Source organism: Stigmatopora argus, chromosome 9 (genome assembly GCF_051989625.1).
Source record: "Stigmatopora argus isolate UIUO_Sarg chromosome 9, RoL_Sarg_1.0, whole genome shotgun sequence".
NCBI classification, from domain to species: Eukaryota; Metazoa; Chordata; class Actinopteri; order Syngnathiformes; family Syngnathidae; genus Stigmatopora; species Stigmatopora argus.
The window spans coordinates 1429075-1453951 of record NC_135395.1 but is presented as its reverse complement, the minus strand read 5'-3'; the positions used below and the strand labels follow the sequence as shown (position 1 = coordinate 1453951).

Genomic DNA, 24877 nt, shown 5'->3' with positions numbered 1-24877 from the left:
TCAGACTCGGGTTGGTTCGCGGGCTGCGTTAACGTCAACTCGATTTCATGTGGGCCAGACCATTTTAGATATAATATTTAGATTTTTAGATGGATTAAAAGAACTGGCTTAAAAGCCCTGAATATTCAGTTTTTTTTATAGATCTAAAACAATGTTTATTTTAGTTTTTTAAATATATTTTTAGATTTTATAAAATGATTTCTGAACTAAAAACACAGAAAAAAATGATTAAAAAATTACAATTATTGATTTAAAAAGGGGGAAAATCAGGAAATTTAATATACATCTATACTCTTCATTTTAATTTGATCCTAAAACAGAAAGTCGGCACTCATGATTTACTTTCCCGGGCCACACAAAATGATGCGGCGGGCCAGATATGGCCCCCGGGCCGCCACTTTGACACGTGTTATATATGAAACGGAAGACGATTAAATTAGGGAGGGTCATGAGATAAAAAAAAATGTGATCACATTTAATTGCAATTGTAAAGTAGGTGAAAATGTATTGAAGAGAAGAATGTGAATATTCCTTAGCCGATCATAGCCAATGATTAAAACTGAGAGTATTATGGAGGAAATTTTTAGTTGTAATTCAAAGTGGTGCTGTATTTGCACCACTTGAAGATAACCCTTTTCACTCCACTATACATGACATGCGATGGTTAAAGGCTTACTACATCGGGGCAATTATTTTCAACCTTAGTCGGCGGAAACCTTATTTAAGAAACTTGGTTGGAGCGTCATGTTTCAAAGCAGACGTCCTTAAAGAAAGCGCAGCTTGTCGACTATCACTGGCCCATTAATGTGCGAGTTGATGTTACCTGCTTAGTCAAGAGGAAGGAGTTTTAAAGCAGTGAGGGGAGAGAGCTGGGGGTCTGTTATATAACACATTTCACCAGTGACTCATCATCATCAGCATGAGAGATAAGCAGACGTACTGAGGGACTATCCAAGCCTCCTACACGCTGAATCTACAGTATCATTTTATTTTTCCTTATCTCCCTACTTGCGTTTCTAAGCCTCACACAATTTGTTTTGGTTTCTCTCTTGCCAAGTTGACCCCTTAAATTTTTCAAATGTGATCGTCTGATCTGATTTTTCACATGTTGCACGAGGTGTGAGGTTTTCGTGCGCCGTATAATTGCAGGGCAAGGCTGTGAAACTTGGACTGAATCAAAGGAAATCATTATCGCAGGAAGCAGGGCACTCGGCGGAAAAGTTAGGCGATGAAAACCTTGTAGAGTCTTTCATGTCTATACCACATAACCTTACTGTGACTCTGTGCAGTTTCCTCATTAAATGGTGTGCCTCGCCTTAAAAAAAGGAGATGGATGGTCAGCACATATGTAACATTCATATCTGTCCATTTCGGGATTTTTTGCAGAGGCTATGAGAAAATACAGAGTGAGCATATGACCATGCTTTTGGCCCTTTCCCAATGCCCTTGGATTTATTTGGAGTTCAATATAATCGTTAGCAAGAGGTCCACATCACCCATCCATCGTTCTGTTCTGACGATTTATAACTATAGGTGAAATTGAAGTAGACTAAGTCAATTAAAGCATGTCGATGCAACAGCTATGCCAGAAATGATCCATCAGCTTAGTTTTAACACAATGTTCTGCGTGTGGGTGTTTTGAATACTTTGCCTTGATATGAGTAAATGATGCAAATAGGAAAAGCAGGATTTTACTGTGATGAAGTACAGTTCAAGACTTCAGCAAATTACGACTAGAACCAAGTATTTAAAACGCTTCTTTTGAATTACTTCATAAACGGTGTTTTTATTAACATTAGAGCCAACGCCACATTATTTTTTTTACATCTTCTTGAATTCTAAACAGATTGATTGACTTGAACACGTTTCTTTGATGAAAAAAGTACTGTTATAGCTAAATTTTCTACTACAATGTCATTCAGTGTAGTTTTTTAATTTATTTATTTAAATTTTTCTATGCCATTGCACATCAGAATAAACAGATGTGGGTTTTTTTCAATTTATTAAACAAGAAGTGACTATGTCATTTAAAAAAAAACGTTCATATCAATTATTATATTTTAATTCATTGTATGTTTTTATATATTTTCTGCAAACAAAGCTATACATAAATAAACCAAACATATACTACAACTAATCCCTTTATTTGTTCGTAAGTTATCTTTAAGAGTACCTGGCGCAGGTAATTAATAAAAACAGAAATCTACTCTGTCTATGGCCCTGATAATATTCCGAATATATTATTTTTATTATTGTTTCATAGTAATTAAACCCATTAGTTGCCAGGGACAGTGACAGACGTCCAATCCTTGAATTTGTTTGAAATGTTTGGTGCCATTGACTGCAACAGACGTCCATTCCATTTTGACTGGGAGGTCTGGTAGTGATTATTTCCGATTATTTGAGTCTGTTCTGGTGTTGTCAAAGACGGCTAATAAGTTCAATAAAGTAATTTCCACGGGTGAACATGGCCTTTGAGCGCATGTATTCAAAATAAACAGAGGGAAAGTGATGGAATGCTGACCTTATTTGATTCAGGCCTATGATATTATTTTAAGCATTTTTCTCAAGAGCCTTATATTTATCTTGATAGACTAAAAACTTTTGCTGTCAGGTTTTTGGCCGTGTTTTTGTTGGAAGAGGAAAAAGAAACATATACAATCATGTTCACCTCTGAAAAGAAACATTAGTCTCATTAACTACCCATGACTCTTGATCATAAAAGTTTTGAAAAGTTTTAGTCGGCCCATCAATTTGAGTTTGAGATTGATGACGATAACGAAAACATTTAGTTGCCAATTTTTGTTCTTTTAATGGTAGCATAAAATCGTGTTTAAAGTCATTTTTAGATTCTTTGGAACAACTTTTTGGGGAAAACTATTGCTATGCGCTTAATCGACATGAATTACAAACCCTGTAAAAGTGGATTATTAGACTTTTTAGTCTTGTAACACCAACATTTTTTTAGACAAAAACCTTTAAACTTATACTGAGTAAAGTATTTGGAATCTGGAAGTATTTTTGTTCAAAAGACTAATACTAAAAGTGGTGCCAAATGCCAAAAACAACACTTCTCCACGTGTTTCCTTTTAAGACTTCGAAGATATTTAATCATGCAGGGCAACGCCCCTGTTTTCATTCCTTGAGCCTGACGGCAATGGTCCTCACCCAGAACCCCTGGGAACACCTTGATCTTCTCAAATCAAAACATCTCCCTGCTTCCTAAAAGAAGCACGTTTTGCTCTGACTGGAGCCCACGAAAACCGATAAACCGATGTCAATTGAACCCCAAAATGAAGGCACGTGACTCACCAGTAACAGGTGTCTCTGCGGGCCGTCGGAGTGCCGTCGAACTCGCTGAGAGTTAACTCTTGAAGGATGCGCGTGCCCACGGGCAGGGGGTCGCACGGAAGACCGATGGGACTGTCGCTGAAAGTTTATGCCGCTGACGTTATTGGCATCCACTCCGGCCGTGCTGGGAAAGTTGCCGCTGCTGGATCTCGACTGCTTCCGTGGGTTGGACGGCGCCAGAGCGCTAGCAAGAGGGGTCTTCACGGGAACTTGCGTGACTCTACTTTGATTTGCGCTCTTGCCGCCCCCTTCCGAGGCCTTGTCCTTGCCCCTGTATCCGGTCCGAAGCTGAAATTCTGCCGAGTCACTCTTTCGTGGATTCTTTCCCTCCAGGAGTTTGGTTGCCGCCGAGTTTAGCTTGGGAAAGACGGATGTGGACAAAAGGAAAGCGATGTCAGCTCTTTATAGCCCCGACTTAGCCTCTCAGTGTCTACCTGTCACCTGCACCTGACAGGCTGAGTGCTGAGTAGTGAAGCCACTGTCTAAATACCGTAGCTCACCCACCCCAACTTGTTGTACGGGCTGGCGGGAGGATAAGTAGCAACCAGTAAAGCCTGAAAGGATCGACTGGCGAGCTGAGAGAGGAGCGTGAGGCGAGGGGAAATATACGGCGTCAGAGATGGGCACAGCTGGGTTAATGCTTTCACTCACCACAGCGATGTGCTGTTATGCCATCCGAGCAGAGAAAGCATTAGTGGGTCTTCACGCCTGGCTGCACAGCAAGAGGAGAAGGGAAGAGGAGGATGAAAGAGAGTGAAAGAGTCCAGAGGTAGAAAAAGATTGGAAGACCGCCGAGGCGGAGCTTGAGGAGGAAGATACGGAGGAGTATCAAGAAGACGGGACCGGCGGGAGGAGGGGGTAGTGCTTGGGAAAGTAAGGGGGAAAAAGATGATGGAGGGGGACTGAGACGGCAACACGTTAACCCTGTTGCGTGAAGCAGTGAGGTTTCCCAGCAGGCAGGTTTATTCTTCGAGTGAAAGTCGGCGAGCTAAGCGAGCGCTGACTAACGAGCGTCTGTACGGGAGGTGTCAAAGTTGAGTTCCCTCTCCTCAGCGCTTTGCGGCCACTGAGTGCCACTTAAGGATGAATGCAAAGATTTGCGTGGAAGAGAGGCCGAGGAACCTGAAAGGGCTTAGAATTCTAGAAGGAAACTCACTTCGGTAAACTGGAGAGGGCAAATTCCGATCCTGTCGCCCAGCTTGGCTTCAATCCAGTGTTCATCCACTCGCCTGATGACAGTGAGAAGGTCTCCCTGCAGAGTACAAACACGTGCATGCTAACTTATAAGGGAGGCAGAAGTGATAAAGAGGTGGATGCCCATGGAAATAAAATGACAGTTTGACAGTTTAAAAAAAGAACCCTTTTCTATGACAAGTTGTATGTTTGATCTTTTGAAAAAATATGTCAACATACGTGGATGTCACATTTTAGGTGAGGTAAATGTGTCCACGTATATCTATGTGGCTGCCTAGTCAATTAAAATTGATTAAAGAGTCTGAGCAGCCAAATTCACTGGAGTGGTGACCTTTGACCCTATGAGCCCAAAATTTAATCACCACTTAGAGCAGGGGTCTCAAACTTGCGGCCCGCGGGCCAACTGCGGCCCTCGGGACGATAATTTGCGGCCCCCGTCTTAATATGAAAGATCGATTTTTTTTTTTTTTTTTTTTTTTTTTTTTTTTTTTTACCCCTTTCCCCATGATGGCGCCGTTTAAGTGGCAGCCAGTGGCAGTAGCTCTGTCCACTCATGTTTTTCTTGTTTTACAGCATGTTTTACATGAAAAATTAGAGGGAACATTGACATGCACCTGCTTGTGGCAGGTGTGATACTGGTGTGCCGATAGCGAGCAATGATGATGTCGTGACCGGATGATTCGCCTAAAGACGTTTCGCCGACGGACGTTTGACAGACGGACAGGTCGTACTAGTATTTGTTAGTTTAATGATTAAATACAAATACTGGTATTTGTATTTAATCATTAAACGCTGTTTTCAGCTGGATTTGACCGAATTTGAGAGCATTTTGAGCCGTTTGGCGAATGGACGTCTATAGACGTTTTTTTGCCTCCATCGCGATATCATCCAGTATTTGTATTTAATCATTAAATGCTGTTTTAGGATGGATTTGACCCGATTGCTGTCATTTTACGGCTCGGTTCTGCTACATCTGCCTGCCCAAGAGTGCTTATTCCCGGACTGCCATTGATGGTAGACGAACATTGATTTTTACTATAATTTGGACAACACCGGCGGCGGGCCGGATTAAAAATCCTAACGGGCCGTATATGGCCCGCGGGCCGAGGTTGAAAAACTTGTACACACACGATCCGGCGGGGCGAGCGTTCGAATCCCGTTTCGGCGAAACCTCCGTTCGGCCGAATGAACGTTCGGTGGAACGTCCATTCGGCGACCTGCCCGTCTGTCAAACGTCCGTCGGCGAAACGTCTTTAGGCGAATCATCCGAATACCGATGATGTCGCTCACACTGGTACTCAGTGCGCTCAGGAAGGTTGTCTTTCTGCTCAGACCAACAAAAAATTAGAGGGAACTTTGGTTCGGAGCTGAATGAACCAATCACGGTGAGGTATACGGCTCTGGAGGGCGGGACATCGGCCGGGCTGTCCAGTGCCTCGCTCACTCACTCATTCATTCCTCCAATCAGCTGGGCGGAGGAGAAGCCGTGAGGCCGATCACTCCGCTCGGCGCGCACACTCCTCCGCTGCTCTCAGCATAGAACTGAATGAGGCGCTATGATCCGTGATCCAGCCTGTGTCAGTGTCTGTAGCCATCTCCGCGATTGAAACGGAGAGCGAAAGTGCACATGCGCCACAAACCCGCGCGACTGAATGTGAAAGATCAACCCGAGACTCATTCCAAGTGGAAAAACATATTACAGAGCCCCAGAGATGTCTCTTTCAAAGCCTACCGTGAAGAGAAAGGTCGGTGATGAGCACAGACAGTTTCAAGAAAAGTGGGGAGTGCAATATTTCTTTGTTGAACACAGGGGCACCCCGACGTGTCTCATTTACACTGAAAAAGTTGCGGTGCACAAGGAATACAATTTGAAACGTAATTGTACTACGAGATATGCTGAGGAGTACGAAAAATACCAGGGGGATGAGAGAGCCAACCAGGTTGCCAGTCTTAAAACACGTCTTCTGAGGCAACAGGATCTCTTCAAGAAGGCTACCAAAGACAGTAATGCAGCAGTCAAAGCTAGCTACGCCGTTTGTGAGTTGATTGATCCTGTGCTAAGTGATCCCAAATGGCTCATGGACTTGGCTTTTCTTGTTGATATCACACATGAGCTTAATGTACTGAACAAGAAGCTACAAGGCCAGGGGCAACTTGTCAGTGCTGCCTATGACAACGTGAGAGCATTCTGCACTAAACTTGTGTTATGGAAAGCCCAGCTCTCTCAGACAAACCTTTGCCATTTCCCAGCATGCAAGGCTCTCGTGGATGCAGGCACACCATTCAGTGGTGAGAAGTATGTTGAGGCCATTTCGAAGCTACAGGAGGAATTTTATCACAGATTTGCAGACTTCAAGACACACAAAGCCACATTTCAAATTTTTGCAGACCCCTTCTCCTTTGATGTGCAAGATGCCCCTCCTGAGCTTCAAATGGAGCTCATTGACCTGCAGTGCAACTCTGCACTCAAAGCCAAGTTCAGGGAGGTGAGTGGAGAAGCAGACAAGCTTGGGCAATTTTTGAGAGAGTTGACCCCCAGCTTCCCTGAACTTTCCCGAAGGTTCAAGCGGACCATGTGCCTTTTTGGGAGCACATACTTGTGTGAGAAGCTCTTCTCCACCTTGAACTTCAATCAGTCCAAGTACAGGTCCAGACTTACTGATGAGCATCTTCAAGCTCTACTGAGGGTCTCCACTGCTTCCTCCCTCAAGCCAAATGTGACTATGTGAGAAGAAGCGCTGCCAGGTCTCTAGCAGCAAGGAGTAGGCAAGAGAAGCCGTGTTCAGAATATTTCATGTTCAATGTTCCATTCAAGTTCAGAAAGTTAAAGGTTAAAGAGCTGTTAATACAGACATTTGAAACGGAATAAAAATAATTCATTTTCTCTACTTAGCCAGCCAGTGTATATCTACTGTATGCTCATTAGTATTATTTGGTTTTGTATTACTGATTGATTTATTTTTTATTCATCTTTAAGTTAATTTATTTAATTCATTATTTTTTGTTAAAAAATAAAGATATTTGATAACGTTGGAATGTTTTATCAGTGCTTTTCTTGTGGAAATCCTGATGCGGCCCAGTCTCACCCAGACTCGGCCTCTAGCGGCCCCCAGGTAAATTGAGTTCGAGACCCCTGACTTAGAGACTGTCGCTAAGCGAAGCGATAAGTAACGGGGATGAAGATGCTGAGGAAGATACATGGATGCAGTGAGGGAGGTCATGAAAGATGCTGGTGTGGGGGAGGTTGATGCAAAGCATTGGGTGAAATGGAAAGGTGATTTGAAAGTGTATTATAGAGTGTAAATATACTGCATGTATGATCGTCCCTTTATTCATTCTTGAGTTATCTTAAACAAACACAGACAGAATTACGTTTTTTAGGTTTCACTCGACTCGGGCTATTGCCCCCAATAACACTAAATTTCTTTTTTTATTGTATGTTTAGTATTTAACACATTGCCTACAACAGTAAACTGTATAAGTGCCCTATAAAGGGTTAAAGCCTGAACACTCATGACGCATAGTGTGTCTGTGAGCGCTAGCCTTGACGCTATTAAAAAAAACATTTCCATTAAAAAGACGAAAGAAAGGCAGGCCTCAAGTGTGCTTTAATGGAAAGCATACAGCAACAAGGCCCTTATATAACTCCCACAGAAATCCTTCAGGGCTGCGATGAATTCTACCAAAAGAGTGAAAAGAGCAAAAAACAAACAAAAAAAAGACCATGACTGCTATGAGGAAATATTTGCTCCACAAGGAACTTTAAGTGCTTGGCAAGATATGAGAAGCTGAATGAAAGACACCAAATAGCTGGTGAGAGATTACACTGACCTGGTATATCAGTTACCTTTCTGAAACAGGGCAATGTGATACTTGTGTCAAGTCAAAGAGATCAAAAAGTGTTTGCTATGTTCTGTTGATAGACAAAATTCGGAGTGCTTTGACAAAGGACCCCAGTTTCAACTGGTATTTGGTTACTGTGCAGTTTTGCTTGTGCATGGAAATAAAGGAAAACCTCAGAATCATAGATGTCAAACTCAAGGCCGAGGGGCCAGTTTGGGACCAAAACAGTATTTTGAGTGGCCTATGAAGATTAATCATGTGCATTGACTTCACGTTTCTGGGTAAAATAAATAAGATTGAGGACTTTAACCAATAGATGTTTACCCCTGGCCACCTATTTTGATATATTTTTTAAAATAAATAAATATTTATTATTTTCTGTATTTTTTGTAAGTAAAAATGACATGTTAATCTTAAAAAATGAATATTTTATTCCCCTAATAGAAATCTCCCTTTTTTTTAAAGGACACTTGTTGAATTAAAAAAAAAAAAAAAAAAAAAAAAAAAATGGAAAAATGATGAGAATATTTGTTATTGAGAAGCTGAAGAAAAAAACCAAGACTCAAACAAATCAAATTAATTGACTGAAAATGATTACCGAATGTCAACATTTCAAATCATAGTAAATCAGGCCCACGTTTATGATTTATGTTTAAACTCTGACATGATTGCTTGCATTTTTTCAAGTAGGATTAGAAGACGCATACCTTTCGGAAGCTAAGACAAGAATCGGCGCTCTCCACGTTCATCTCGGTGGGACTGAAGTCACACAGTGTTCGGCAGAGAGCCGTGGACTGCTGGTGGGGCGACGTTTGAGGCGTCTGGCTGGCACTGTACGGCGTGGAGGCAGTGACAGATGTGCCCGTGTTGTCGCTAAATCGCTTAATCAAGTCCTCGCTCAGCGTCGTTCTGTATTTCTGAGCGACGCCGTTCACAGGTGTGAGGATCAGCTCTCTTTCTGAATCTCCTTGATGGCTGGGCATTGAAGTTCTTGGAGAAACCTGAAGAATAGACGAGTATCGTGGAAGAATTTAGTCCTGTTTATTTAATAGGATAAATAATATGAAAAATATCATTGGAATGCAAGCGATTCTACTGTGTAACGTGTTCAATAGATTTTGACCATGTTTAACTTAAAAGAATACGCAGAGAAGAAAAACTAAATAAAAAAAAACATCAAATAGTATAATTATCTCCCATGTTTTATGCGCGCACTTCTCTTTAACAATGGAAAGCACAGATTGAAAAACAAAACTTTGTGACGATTCACAAACTCCCAAATTCGAAAGTGTTATCATTCAAATCACAAATATTAAAGATCACACCCCACAGGACATGATAAGAACAAATATTAGAAACATTAATAATTTCGCAAAGACAGGGCGTCAGTTGTTTAAGTCATCCATAGCCAACTTTTACAAAATAGGGCGTTTTTTTTAGACAAACAGGGCTTGTCACAACTTAGTTGATGTTACTTTAAGTTGAACTGCACCAAAATGTTATTTTTCGAAGCCTGGTCCGATTGAGAGGATAAATAGGTTATATAACAATGTTCTAAACAGCAGCTTGTCTCAAGCATTTACATAGCACGACACCCCCCTCCTGAACTCGGCCGAGCTTTTTGAACTCTCGCTGAACCAAAGTCAAGGATTTACAGCCAACTTGAGAACAGTGAATTGTGTAAATGATGTACAACCTGGAGCCCCCCCGATCTGCATCTCTTAGTCAGTGATACAAAGTGAACATTTTCTCCGAACTAACATAATAGGGTCCATAGTACTATAGTCCAATTATGTTGTCTTTTCAAATGTAGTAAGTGAGGCATTTTGTTTTGTAGATTTCCCAGAAGAAGCCTTTCATTAGCTTTTCGCTGGAATATATCATTTGATAGTGGAGGGTGTTTTCGGGCTGTGAAGCATCAAGTATTTTTATATAGTACTTGTGACAATAGATGTCAAGGCTATAAGTATAAAGATCAACATAAGGAGATGCACTTCAATGGCGTGGGATTGTTCCTAATTGCTTGCGTGTAATTCTTTAAATATGTCAGTTTCCTCCTACATTCTAATACGCTAAATATTCAGTCTATAAAAGACTGAATAATTTGTAGCCTTGAATGGCTATTTGCCTTACATGCATGCTGCAAAAACTAGTTTAAAAAAATCTAGTGTGCCCTGCCTCATATCCAAATCCGACTTTAATTAAATTTGTACATTTACTGTTTAAGGCCATTTGGAAAAATTGATAATACAGTCTTCCCTCGATTATCGCGACTTCACTTATGGCGAATTCACTTCTTTGTGATTTTTCTGCTATTATTTTTTTTAATTTAAATTAAAGTTCATAAAAATGTGAAAATCCACGCTGAAACTCGTGAGCAGAAGCCACTCTTGCTACTAGGACTCAGCACTGAAGAAAAAAAACCCTACTTTGTGATTTTTCAATTATCGCGGCCATGTCTGGTCTACATTAACCGCGATATTCGAGGGATTGCTGTACAGTCATTTTGCAGGTTTTGGGTGTTTAATTTTACTTTTCATGTCGTGAAAAAAAACATTTCCCAAAGCCAGCATTGGTACAGAGTGATGTTTACTGACTGACCTCTTTGTAGCCTTGAATCTCTCTGTAATGACCCTCCCTGACATTCCCACCGCTCCGGGCCGAGGGCACGGCGTAATGGGAGTTCCTGCTCGGCCCCGCTGACCCCTGCATGCCCTCCAGGAGCCGCACAAGCAGAATGTTGGTGGGAAGCTCCTCCACTGTTCGTGCCTTGACAGGAGCTCTGCACTCTGGGCAGAACAGCTGCGAGTGCACCACCTCCTGCTTCTGCAAACAGGCCTTACAGAAAGTGTGCTGGCAGGGCAACACCTTGGCCGACGCGTCCAGCCGCTCCGAACACAAAGGGCAATCCAGCAAGGCCATAACGGAAGGTGTGTCCATTTGTGTGTGGATTTGAGCTTCTTGATCAGTTAATCCACCGTACTAAAAGATGCAAGGAGATGGACATTAGCAGAGGTGGGATTTAAGATGCTGATTTGAACCGGTCTTATTTGTTTGTTTAAGTTAATGAAAGATTTTATCATTGTATCAGGTCAATTCATGTGGTTGGGACGCAGTGTGAAACAAATCTCAGATCGTATGGATACTATGTTTTTATAGGTTGAAGTCAGCAAGGCATCAAAAATTTGTATGTCCAAATGTGCATTGATGGATATTTATCTTTTTTTTTAAAAAATATTTAAATCATGTTGCAAATACTAGGCTTTGATTGACAAGGACTGGTTATTTCAAGTACATTTTTATAAATGTATTAATTTAATTGCCAAACTCTATAATTGTTAAACACCTACCAAATATTTGAATTTGTGCCGATTTTTATTTCCACCCCCGCAAGACAAGTTGACACTTGAGATTTTATTGAGCAATTCACTCATATTTCGTTGTTTTTTTGAAGACATTTAACACTCATTGGGCAAGTAACCCAACATTGTGCAAGTGACTAATACAAAACTGTATTACACTCAAGAAATCATGATAGTGAGACATACAGTCGTAATTACACCTTTGAAACACTTGCACGCTGCTCACCTTCTGAAAAACTGTCACCGTATAGAACACCAATTAAGGCATTTCCTGCCATTGACGGCGAAAGACGTCCAATCCATTTTGCCTGGGAGAGGCCTCCCAGTCACAATGAATTGAACGTCTATCGCCGTCAATGGTGGTGGAAGACACGCCCCCACCCGTCAATTCTGATTGCTGCCCAGTCTTCACCTGGTCTCATCTAAACTGGTACAGTGAAGGTGAGTGGATGCACGCGCTTGTTTGAACAACACAGACTGATAACTTTTAAAACTTACGCATTCGTCCTCAGGCTTCCAAAGCAACTCCCGACTAATATTAAGACGATTTTTAACTCCCCCGCCATGACGTCCTCGCTTACGACGTGGCTAATGGCGACCACGGCACACCTGAAGATGGTGGAAACAAACAATTACTACAAGCAACAGGTAACAAACTCCTTCACGCCTGGCAGAACTCAAAAGGGAACCCGGTCGAATTTCAATGGCATCGGCATTAACCCTTATTGAGCTAAACAATTGTCACTGACTAAACGTTTAGAAATGTAATGTTAGGACTAAACGACACAACACTTTTATTATTAAGGGTTTACTTACGAAGGAAACTCTATGGAATTCCATATCCGCATTCTCCGTGCTGTCAGCCTGCAAGCGGCATAGATCTATTTAAGTTTGACTTTATACGACGGTATTTTTGAAGGAATGTTATATTTGCCGACGCGATCTTGCACCAGTCTTCCGTATTCCATAAGAATATGGATGAATGCAGGGAGGTATCACCGGTGTACAGCCTTGTCATATGTCATGGTCTCCCTCTGGTGGTGCGTTTACTGACCGCGCAGCGTCAAAGCGTCACCTGCGCTTTTGAATCTGTCATACAAATATCGTGATTAATTTCTGAGACTGCTTGACCACGTTTGAGAGCTATTTAAAAGTTGACACTTGAAATTTTATTGAGCAATTCACTCATATTTCGTTGTTTTTTGAAGACATTTAACACTCATTGGGCAAGTAATCCTACATTGTGCAAGTGACTGTTTGGTAATAACAAAAAACACAATAGGTATTATTACTATTATTATACATATTTTTTTCTCATCTCATCTCATTTTCTGAACTGCTTTATCCTCATTAGGGTCGCAGGGGGTGCTGGAGCATATCCCAGCTGACTTCGGTCCAGAGGCAGGGGGACACCCTGAATTGGTAGCCAGCCAATCGCAGAGCTCAAAGGAGACAAACAACCATTCACGCTCACACTCGTACCTAGGGGTAATTTAGAATGTCCAATCAGCCTACCATGCATGTCTTTGGAATGTGGGAGGAAACCGAAGTACCCGGAGAAAACCCATACAGGTGGAGAACATGCAAACCCCTCACAGGTGGACCGACGTGGATTTGAACCCAGGACCCTATGAGGCAGACGCACTAACCACTCATCTGCCGGCCCGCCACTTGTCAATATTTTTTTTAATAATACACTGTTGATTAAAAAAAACCCTCAATTAACCTTTTCAAAAATAGTGGTCACTACATGGACAACTTTTTAAAAAATGGACATTAAGACCTTTAATCTTTTACAGACCAAGCAGTTTTGTTCACTAAGGAAATGTGAATATTACCACATTTTAGCATGTAGTATATTGTTTTTACTTATAAACCATTATTGTAGTTTTTGTATCATTTTTATACTACACCCAAGCACCAACCCCCAAAAACATGACAAGTTTACGCCAGGGGTATGATTGTGAGTGCAAATGTTTGTCTGTCTCTATGACTGGCGACCAGTCCAGAGTGTTGTCTGCCTTTCACCCAAAGTTAGCTGCAATAATTAATAAACTGTTAATAAAAATCATTATTAAATACATACATTCCATAAGAAAAATACAAACGGCCCCGAGTAACAATTGCTTTTTTAAAGAGTGTTCAACTCATTTCATGCTGTCTAATTAATTTAAACTGGCAAGACTGGTCACATTTCAATGCCAGTGACAGACGTCTTATCCATTTTCACTGGGAGAGGCGAATGAACCAACACTCATCTAAAGAGATAATTTAAAGATATTTCTGTCGTTCAAAAAACAATAAATGATTTATCCATCTTGCCGACAAAAGTTCAGAACATCCTTTTGAATTTTTGAAATTCGACATGTAATTTTCATGTGTTTCTCCACGTCAGGAGAAGTCAGGGAATTCTAAAAACACAGGAAGGAGAGAGCGCGATTACACATGATTTATTTATATGGTCATATCAGTGTTGACACAGGCCTTTCCTTTTCAGCCTCTCTACGTTTAATGGCACCGAGCGAAGGGAGCCGGAACAGATCTACATGTGAGTTACTTAATGGACAATGTTCCGAGTTGTCAAAACTTGTAGCCGCCCCGTGTGTGTTGTGACGGGGTTGTCTGTCAGGAAGGAATCTCGTACAGGAGCTGTCCCAAAGGTCATCTTACACTTACTTACCTTGTCGACTCTGATGCAGACTAAAAACTTTAAATTGAATGAGAACTTGCATGGGAATGATCTGCTTCCCATGGATCACATCTGGTAATTTTTTTGTTATGTTCTATTGATTGATTGGATGGCATTTTCAGGGGACATTTGCAGTTCTTATACATTAAAGGTAATTTCCGGGTCACTTCTTGGTGATTTGAGGGCCTTTTTTGGGTGTTCTCTGGCACCAATACTCGTATTGGAATGAATACTGCCTTGAAGCGTGCGATTGTTTGGTGTCCAGCCACCAATCAGTTCTAAACTTGTAGACTTCCAATCCATTTGAAGAAGACGTTCGATCATTCGCTGCCAACGTCTCACTTCAAATGAATTGGACATCTGAAACTGTCAATGACAGCGAATGAGTTTCAGAAAAAAAAACTTGTTCTTCCTCTGGCCAAGATGCACCCTCCCAACAAATAGTGTCTCACTAGAAGCGTGACGTTTCGTTCATTTGCTGCTAGCCTCAAATGGATATTTCAATATCCATTATTTTTGAACGGGAAACAGTGGAATAGAAGAAATCTGATGTGCGTTCTGGAAAAGATTGCGGTCGAGCGGGTGCCGCTCCTTCCACTTAGCGGCGTCCCCTTGAAAGCGAGGGAAGAGTCCTCCCAGGGGTTGCTCGGAGCTGTGTGTGCTGTCTCACAATATCATGTTTTGTCACAAGTCACAGCATCTGGAGGAGGGCCTTCTTCTCCAGCTTTCATGTTTTATTTAAAATAGCGCCAAAGCTCAGAGTGCTACTAACTCACTCAATGTGATTTGTCGCAGCATCGCCTCTTCCTCCTGTGCCCCCCCCCCCCCCCCCCCCCCCTCCCCATCCCTTTTGTGTTTGATCGTCTGTAGGCCCTATGTGGGGACGGGCGTAGGTTTTTTGTAAGCTTCATTTCAATGCGACATCAAGTCCAAATGTGTAATCCTCCCGAGCGGTTTTGTATGGATTAGCTTTGAAAAACGTCGTACGTGGTTGGAGGTGCATTAAAAGGCCTGTCATGAACTTTGTAAAGAGATACGTATGTTCTGGGGTTGTGGTTTGAGGGAAAACATAATGCTCTTGCTAAACAGGCTCAACTGGAATGTCTGCAGTTTGCTTGAGTCTAAGGAGACTCATTTTACAGTATGTGACCGAGGTGTTCGCTCCCAGTGTCAGTCGATGAGGGCACAAGACGGCTGCCGCGAAAAGATTTTTTTTTTCGCCGAGTCGGCTTAACAGTTTGTATCAATCACCTTCACGGTTCGTGTTACAGAAATTAGGGAATATTTACAGCCGTTTTCATATTTCGTATTCATTTGCTTGTTATTAAAAAGAAATATTAGAGATTTCAATATAAATGAATATATTTGATTATTTATCTTTTTATTAGTTTAATCTTTTTACATTTTATTTAAATTAAAGAAAAAATACTAAAGGGTAAAGAAAGTGAAAACGATAATTTGACAGTTTTTTTTCTAATGAAATGTTTTAAGAAATACTGTTTGGAAATTTTAAAACAGGGCATGTTTAGTGTTTTTTTTTCTATTTTTTTATTTGATAGATTTCTCAAAATCTAATTTACTAAAATAAATGATAAAACAGCATTTTTGTGTTTTTAATGCTTTTATTAATTGAAAAGAAGGAAAATGTAATTTTTTTAAATTTAAAAATTTAATGAAGAGGAACCTTACTTGGATTTTCTTTTAAAATTTAAATAGAATGAAACATTATGTAACAAAAAAAAAGGAAAAATATATATATTTACATGTTTTTTCTGATCAGATAAGGGTTGTCAGCCTCCCTTAGTCCAAATGAATTGGATGTCTATGGCAACGTCAATGGCGGACAGTGACTTCAGAAATTTGCATCTTGTTTAGTTATCGATTTGTCAAAAGAAATTGCTATTAATAGTTATCGGTGTGCTGACCCACTCAGTTGTGACTCCCTGAAAACCTGGCAGATGTAATTCAGGGCCAAAATATATGCAGAACAGTAAGTAGGCAGCCTTTTCACCACTTTCCCTTTTTAAACATCTACCCATAAAGCAACTTTGCTATTCTTCCATCCACAGTTTGCGCCGCCCGGTCCTGCTCTGCCAGTAGATTGAAATCCATAAATATTTTACATTTGATAAATAAATGAAACAACCTCTTTTCCTATTTCAGGGTAGCGTCGCTCCCATACCTACGCTCGCTTTGCAAGAACCTAGCCATGCAACCTCAAATGAGGTTTTATTCAAGAATGTATTGAGACATCATTGGGCTTTTGCTCTTTTTTTTCAAACCGCATTTTCCTTTCTTTTAAAATGGAGATTAACGACCTCCATTAATGACTCCTTCCAGCCTGTTGTGTCCCACTCGCAAGCTCACATGGGACGTAAGCTATTTACTGCTGCACTTTAGATCATGTGACGCTGAACCTCGCTCTCGTGTGGATGTGCTTAGGTAACTCGTGCTAACAGAAAAAAAGCAACAACTGCAGGACTGAGAGGCGGGGCTTCATCTTCTATACCTGGGGTGTCAAATCATCTTAATTGCGGGCCTTATGGTAGTTATGACTTCGTTCGTCTGCCAGCTACGATTTCTGCAACTCACCGACTAATCGACAATTTATTAACAATTATCAAATGAATCGCCATCTATTTTGAGACTACATTTAAAAAAAATGTATTTACATTTATTTAATTAAAAAGACGCCAACTGGTTACGTATTTGTTCATTCATTCATTGATTCATTCATTCATTCATTTTCTGAACCGCTTTATCCTCATTAGGGTCGCGGGGGGTGCCGGAGCCTATCCCAGCTGACTTCTGGCCAGAGGAGGGGGGACACCCTGAATTGTTGGCTATCCAATCGCAGGGCACAAGGAGACAAACAACCATTCATGCTCACACTCGTACCTCGGGGCAATTTAGAGTGTCCAATCAGCCTACCATGCATGTCTTTGGAATGTGGGCGGAAACCGGAGTACCCGGAGAAAACCCACGCAGACATGCAACTTCCACACTGGTGGACCAACCTGGATTTGAACCCAAGTCCCCCACTGTGAGGCAGACGCGCTAACCACTCGTCCCACCGGGCCGCCCTTTATTGTTTTTTCCTTTTTATTTATTATTCTGTATTATTTATTTCCATTTCAAATGTTACTCTACACCAGGGGTCTCGAACTCAATTTACCTGGGGGCCGCTAGAGGCCGAGTCTGGGTGAGACTGGGCCGCATCAGGATTTCCACAAGAAAAGCACTGATAAAACTTTCCAACGTTATCAAATAGTCCATGAGCCATTTGGGATCACGTAGCACAGGATCAATCAACTCACAAACGGCGTAGCTAGCTTTGACTGCTGCATTACTGTCTTTGGTAGCCTTCTTGAAGAGATCCTGTTGCCTCAGAAGACGTGTTTTAAGACTGGCAACCTGGTTGGCTCTCTCATCTCCCTGGTATTTTTCGTACTCCTCAGCATGTCTCATAGTACAATTACGTTTCAAATTGTATTCCTTGTGCACCGCAACTTTTTCAGTGTAAATGAGACACGTCGGGGTGCCCCTGTGTTCAACAAAGAAATATTGCACTCCCCACTTTTCTTGAAACTGTCTGTGCTCATCACCGACCTTTCTCTTCACGGCAGGCTTTGAAAGAGACATCTCTGGGGCTCTGTAATATGTTTTTCCACTTGGAATGAGTCTCGGGTTGATCTTTCACATTCAGTCGCGCGGGTTTGTGGCGCATGTGCACTTTCGCTCTCCGTTTCAATCGCGGATATGGCTACAGACACTGACACAGGCTGGATCACGGATCATAGCGCCTCATTCAGTTCTATGCTGAGAGCAGCGGAGGAGTGTGCGCGCCGAGCGGAGTGATCGGCCTCACGGCTTCTCCTCCGCCCAGCTGATTGGAGGAATGAGTGAGTGAGCGAGGCACTGGACAGCCCGGCCGATGTCCCGCCCTCCAGAGCCGTATACCTCACCGTGATTGGTTCATTCAGCTCCGAACCAAAGTTCCCTCTAATTTTTTGTTGGTCTGAGCAGAAAGACAACCTCCCTGAGCGCACTGAGTACCAGTGTGAGCGACATCATCGGTACTCGGATGATTCGCCTAAAGACGTTTCGCCGACGGACGTTTGACAGACAGGCAGGTCGCCGAATGGACGTTCCACCGAACGTTCATTCGGCCGAACAGAGGTTTCGCCGAAACGGGATTCGAACGCTCGCCCCGCCGGATCGTGTGTGTACAAGTTTTTCAACCTCGGCCCGCGGGCCATATACGGCCCGTTAGGATTTTTAATCCGGCCCGCCGCCGGTGTTGTCCAAATTATAGTAAAAATCAATGTTCGTCTACCATCAATGGCAGTCCGGGAATAAGCACTCTTGGGCAGGCAGATGTAGCAGAACCGAGCCGTAAAATGACAGCAATCGGGTCAAATCCATCCTAAAACAGCATTTAATGATTAAATACAAATACTGGATGATATCGCGATGGAGGCAAAAAAATGTCTATAGACGTCCATTCGCCAAACGGCTCAAAATGCTCTCAAATTCGGTCAAATCCAGCTGAAAACAGCGTTTAATGATTAAATACAAATACTAGTATTTGTATTTAATCATTAAACTAACAAATACTAGTACGACCTGTCCGTCTGTCAAACGTCCGTCGGCGAAACGTCTTTAGGCGAATCATCCGGTCACGACATCATCATTGCTCGCTATCGGCACACCAGTATCACACCTGCCACAAGCAGGTGCATGTCAATGTTCCCTCTAATTTTTCATGTAAAACATGCTGTAAAACAAGAAAAACATGAGTGGACAGAGCTACTGCCACTGGCTGCCACTTAAACGGCGCCATCATGGGGAAAGGGGTAAAAAAAAAATAAAAAAAAAATAAAAATAAAAAAAATAAAAATCGATCTTTCATATTAAGACGGGGCCGCAAATTATCGTCCCGCGGGCCGCAGTTGGCCCGCGGGCCGCAAGTTTGAGACCCCTGCTCTACACCTTTACACCAGTATGGCTAAACTACACCTGAGCCGGTTTTGGGCTCCCAGTTGCATGGAATTCTCCGGTGTTGACCGTAAGAAACGACAACAGCGCAAGTGTTTTGGAATGCAAATGCTCCAGCAGCTGTTTGAGTTGGAGATGTGCATTAGGGAGACTAAAAATAGGACACACAAACCTCTGAGACAGCTGCGTTCCCCCTCTACATTTTGCAACTCTCTCTCCGTCTCTATCCAGCATCTCTCTAAGTACTTATTGTTACCGCTTCTCTTTTTCTCTCTTGCAACTTTTTTTCCCCCGCTAGTGTGTGTCTAGCCAGTCCTCTCCTGGTATAAAAGACTTGAAACACGATACTACCACTTCCCTTCACCGCGGTCCATTATTCGGCCGGATGGGAGACGAGGGCACTCAAACGCAAAAATGCCAATTCTTACTCCCACGGCTCGGAGATCAAATTATTTGAAAGCCCCACTGAAGTTAATCTTGAACTCACAGAAAGATGATCTGTTTGAGAGTGATTTCATGACTTGTGTGATAACAAAAATCCTAATTAAAAACAAATGACTGAATCAAGTTTGCCCTTTGAACAGGCTATCTCGATGTTATATTCTTTCTAAAGCAAGTAATTATCTTAGTTTTGAACAAGTTTGTCTTTGATGCTCTTATTTTAATTATTTATTCAATGTTCTGCACACTTTAGGTGCACAAGTCTTTAAATATTTAATGATGCTTAGGACAGTTTATTCTTAGCCTGGTCAAAATGGAAATGTCTAAAATTCACAACAAGCTTAAACTTAGCCTACATGGTGTTGCACTTCTCATCTTGAGCACTAGATGGTAGTAATCAGTGCAGTAATGCAGTGCTTCTTTATTAGTTCAGGGGTCAAAACCTGACAAATGTAGGGAACTTTCAAATTTCAGTATTTTGTTTTACATACATACATTTTCCTTTTGTTACGAAAAATGTGTGCTTGTCATTTTTCATAATTAGTTTTGCTGATACCAGTTTTTATGGCTCCTGATACCAATTCCATCTGCGGCTGTGAGGTATCATCCAATGCTAAAAATGTACTCATACCATGTTTAAAAAAAAAAAAAAATATATTAATTCAAGATTTCTGCATGGACACTTGGATGTAAAATAAAATAAAATCATTGCTCAAATGGCTTGGTCAGACATTACCTGTCATTGACGGTGCTAGACGCACAATCCATTTGATGTAGGAGGGTTGGTACCGAATGAACGAACAACTGCCATTTACGAACGCTCATTCGCTGCCACCTTCCCACTTCAAATGAATTGGATGGACGTTAACCCTTAAATTCACAATACTCACATCGGTATTAAGTGTAACATCAATCATCATCATTACAAATCATGAATTGATTTCCCTCAGTCAATACTCAGAAGTGTGTCAGAAAGAATTAAGGTGACACCAAATGTCATCCAGAGGCCAGACAGATCGTAGCTCCGGTTTTACCGCGACTGTAATCTGTAGAGCTCACAAAAACCGACACGTCGCCAGAGCCTCGCCGAGCTTTACATACTCACCAAAGGCTTTCGTCAGTTTAATACCGCTAACTCTTCTACTGCTACTTTCTTCTGTTTCGACATTTTCTCTGTTACGGTTAAAACTGTGCAGTTGCACCATACATTTCTAAACATCACCTGTATATTATTCTGTTTCATATCCGAGGAATTGTCTGTTTTTGCACCATCCAGGTCACTTCCTTCACTCCGACCGAGGCTCGTCGTTCCTGGAATGCGGACTTTGCAAGCAGATGTTGATATGTCCTCCGGTAAGATTGAATTGTTTGCATGGCATTAAAACAAATGACAGCCATAGCGGTTGAACTATGAGACGAGAACAGATGGAATTCGTGTTATACGTGAAGCTTATTGCTCTCCTTGCTCTCAATCTAAAGGAGCTTGCTCGTTCATTCAAAGCAAAGATTCTCATGGCGCTCTCATGATTATAGAGCGCAGGGCCTGCCCGTCATATTGACTAATTACCAGCATCCTTATTGAGTCAGCCCGTGATTTGACATCCAAATCAAACCCCAACATTGAAGGCGGGATTATCATTATTTTTTTTACTCCCCCCGTTTGTTACCATGGCAATCAAATCCATCTCATCCATGCGTTTCCAGTCGTGGTGAAGGATTAGATGAGGATGTCAGACATCTGTGTCAAATCCCTCTCTAGCTGATTTCACTCGTTTGTCATGTTCTTGGATGACTGATGATAGGCTGATACTTCCAAAAGAAGTGGGTTTCTACTTTGCCGCTCTTATTAATGATTTCCCCCTTTCTTTGGCGTCCTAGTTTACTGCCCGAGGTGCTCTGGCCTTTGAGGTAAATACCATTTTCTTTGTGGCTGAATGGTTGAATAATGGGGTGCAGCATGTGCTGAATGAGAATCTGAGGCCAGAAATTGGAGTAATCTGGCGCCTCTGACATGGAGCGATGGGGATTAACGAGCGGGAAGGCGAGTCAACATTTACACCGACGAGAGAGAGACAATATGTTGGCTTTGGTCTTGGCTTGTACAAATTACAAAGTAATATCTTGGCACTAAACCCATGAAAACAGTGCATGCAAATAACACAGTTGCAGTCAATCTTTCATTTTTCCGCTCAAGTAATCCCGGCAAATTTGAGGCAAATGAAACCGACCAGAAATTTTTAAGTGTGAACAATGTATTTGGCGAAGGACTAAGTGGGCCATTTTCCTGCAGAACTGCATCCGGTAATGCCACCATTGACAAGTTTGACACTTTTGATTATACTTGTTCAACTGATTTGCAGCCAGAAAGAAAGACATTTTGCCATGCTGCAATTTCGCAAGGCTGCTCCAGAGGCAATTAGCGAGCCGTGAGCAAGAGCCACCATCTCACAAAAGCTGCAGAATCCAAACTGAAGGCAAGCCGTGTGTTGAAATGATAGCTGAAAAGATTTTTTTTTAAATAAGGAAGGATATAGTCCTTTTCTCAGACACCCATTCTTAAAAATGCACACAATTTAATCATGATAAAAACCATACTGTGACCTCTGAGCATCGATTCAATAATAAAATCTTAAAATAATATAACACAACAGGAAGACTACTTTATTTTCAACCACAAAAAAGATTGGTTTTGATGAAAAAAAATAATGTTAACCTTAAACGACCTTTAACTGAAAATTCTGTTATATCTCACTTTTCATCTTTCTTTAGTCTTTTATTGCTTTCTTCAAACAATAAAAAAAAAATATCCCCTCTATAGCAGAACTCCACCCCTAAAAAGAACAATTTTGTTTTCTGAGTGTAGGTAGTAGTGATCCCAGGATATAGTATTGGGCTTGTTTTGTAGTATTAAATATTCAAGTCTTAAATACTCATGAATTAATAAAGCAACACAAAGACTGAAAACTCATAGCGGCCCGAGTTAAAAGGAACATATAGTATGATTTCAAGATAAATCAGGGACATAACTTCACAGATCCAAATCTGGTGAGAGTGGCAGTGAACGGACACAATAGCCCAGGAAATGGGAGAAGGGTCGCACCATGTTTAGCTAAGGGTTTATAACCAGAGCAACGGTAGTAGGTCAACCGATATGGACGGATGACACACGCACACCATCTGTGTGCGTCCTTTAATCTCTGTCAGATTCAATCTGGTATTCCATGGGCAATTTCAAGGGATTTTACATGTGTACTATCAGGTCTTTGCAAGAAAAAACACAGCAGAATTGAAAATAGATGATAAGTTACGTGTAGAAATGCATTTCTTCAAACATATGGAACAATGTTTTTATAGTGGTTTTATGAGTAGCCTTGTATCTTGGAATTTACTCACAAAAAGATCAAATCAATATTACCGATTAAAATGAATGGGCCAGGAATTTGTTCCAAACAATTTTTTCCTTACGTCAATTCCAGTAACGGCTCTTTCCATTAATACCAAAGATGGCTATAGGGTTCAGAGACAATGATGGCAATAACCGTCAATGCGAAAGAGGGCTAGAATCGTCCATGCCAATGACAGCTATGTCTGTCAATACCAAAGATGTATATAATGTCAAATATGGCCATATACAGTATTCCCAATAATGGCCATTTAAATCATTGCCAAGGGTAGCCATATATGTCAATGCCATTGACGGCCATATATGTCAATGCCATTGACGGCCATATATGTCAATGCCATTGACGGCCATATATGTCAATGCCATTGACGACCATATATGGCAATCCCATTGATGGCCATATATTGCAATGCCATTGACGGCCATATATGTCAATGCCATTGACGGCCATATATGTCAATGCCATTGACGGCCATATATGTCAATTCCCAAATACAGCTATATCTTTAAACACCAAAGATAGATACATCAGTCAATTCCAATGAAAGCTTTAAATCTCATTATACTTGTATAATGACAATCAAAGCATTCAATTCAATTCAATATATGCATCAATTTCAATGGGAATTAGGAAATAGCTATAGACCTGCAGAGCAATACCAATGCCATGCAATTTCTCCACAAATTTCCTTTTCTAGTTAGTACACTAAATATTTGTATGAAAAACACTTCTACCACAAAAATATATTTTAAAAAAACTAAAAGTCAGTACACTGATAACTAAGCATGTTCTTCTCACATCACACTTGGCCCGAATGACTGGTTTGCTGTAATTAAACCTGACCCCACCCTCCCATTTTCTGTCTCGTTTACCTTGGAGTCAAATGAAATGCTAATTATTTAATACGGAGATTACCCACCCCAAATGCAGGGATTGCTCTCATGCATTTAGAGAGAGGTTTTCCCAGGGCCGTCGTTAAATAGCAATACATCAAAAGTTAGTCTTTCTTGACCGTAAAATATTTCAAAGAAGAAAAACCACCTAAAGCTATTTGTGCACGTTTTATCAACCCACGCCTCAAGGCTGTATATGCATTTATCGACTGCATGACATTGTTGATTGCATTTTAAGTCTCCCACGGAGCTGAGTTTGGTGATGAATGTTAATTTTAAATAAGACGTTAAATTCCCATCAAAGTTAGCATGTCCTTGTTCACTCCAGTGAACGCACAGCTTTTCCTGTGTTCATTTTTTTTATCTATCATTAAGATTTTTCTCATTTACAGCACAGTGTAGCTGCTATACTTTATCCTCTGCAATATACTCCTGCTTTGATTTATAACAGCTGCTGTTCTGCTTGGAGAGATGCTGTTATCACTGATCAGGAGCTTCCCTGAGAGGTAATTTCCGAGAGATGGGATTTCCGGTCAGAACAGCCTAATTGAGCGTCTGTATTCTCCAGAGCAGTCCTTGGGAGAAGGATGGTGTAATGAGGGAGATAATGACGAGTCTAAGACAATTTGCTTGTATAGTAAATGAACCTTGCTACAGCTGCAAAATGGAGCCATTAAAACAAAACAAAATAAAATGTGTTGT

The 24877-nt window shown here is 41.3% G+C and overlaps 1 protein-coding gene and 1 long non-coding RNA gene across 3 annotated transcripts in view; one reads left to right on the top strand and one right to left on the bottom strand.

Moving 5' to 3' along the window:
* Positions 1-12788, bottom strand: part of LOC144082220 (E3 ubiquitin-protein ligase SH3RF2-like) — an 18316-nt gene extending 5528 nt beyond the window's left edge. Inside the window, exons 1-6 of one of the 2 annotated variants that reach the window (XM_077609208.1) lie at positions 12567-12788; positions 12249-12359; positions 10990-11370; positions 9096-9389; positions 4508-4603; positions 3313-3708 (exon numbers count right to left, since the gene is read on the bottom strand). In XM_077609208.1, the coding sequence (XP_077465334.1) occupies positions 3313-3708; positions 4508-4603; positions 9096-9389; positions 10990-11328 (1125 nt within the window). In that variant the 5' untranslated portion in view covers positions 11329-11370; positions 12249-12359; positions 12567-12788. The remainder of the gene's footprint in view (positions 1-3312; positions 3709-4507; positions 4604-9095; positions 9390-10989; positions 11371-12248; positions 12360-12566) is intronic. The other variant, XM_077609206.1, reaches the window with a different exon arrangement.
* LOC144082222 (uncharacterized) lies at positions 12121-24877 on the top strand. Its single transcript, XR_013303194.1, has 6 exons — positions 12121-12191; positions 12263-12398; positions 14248-14298; positions 21155-21231; positions 24627-24681; positions 24744-24877. It is a non-coding gene; the product is annotated as an uncharacterized LOC144082222 (long non-coding RNA).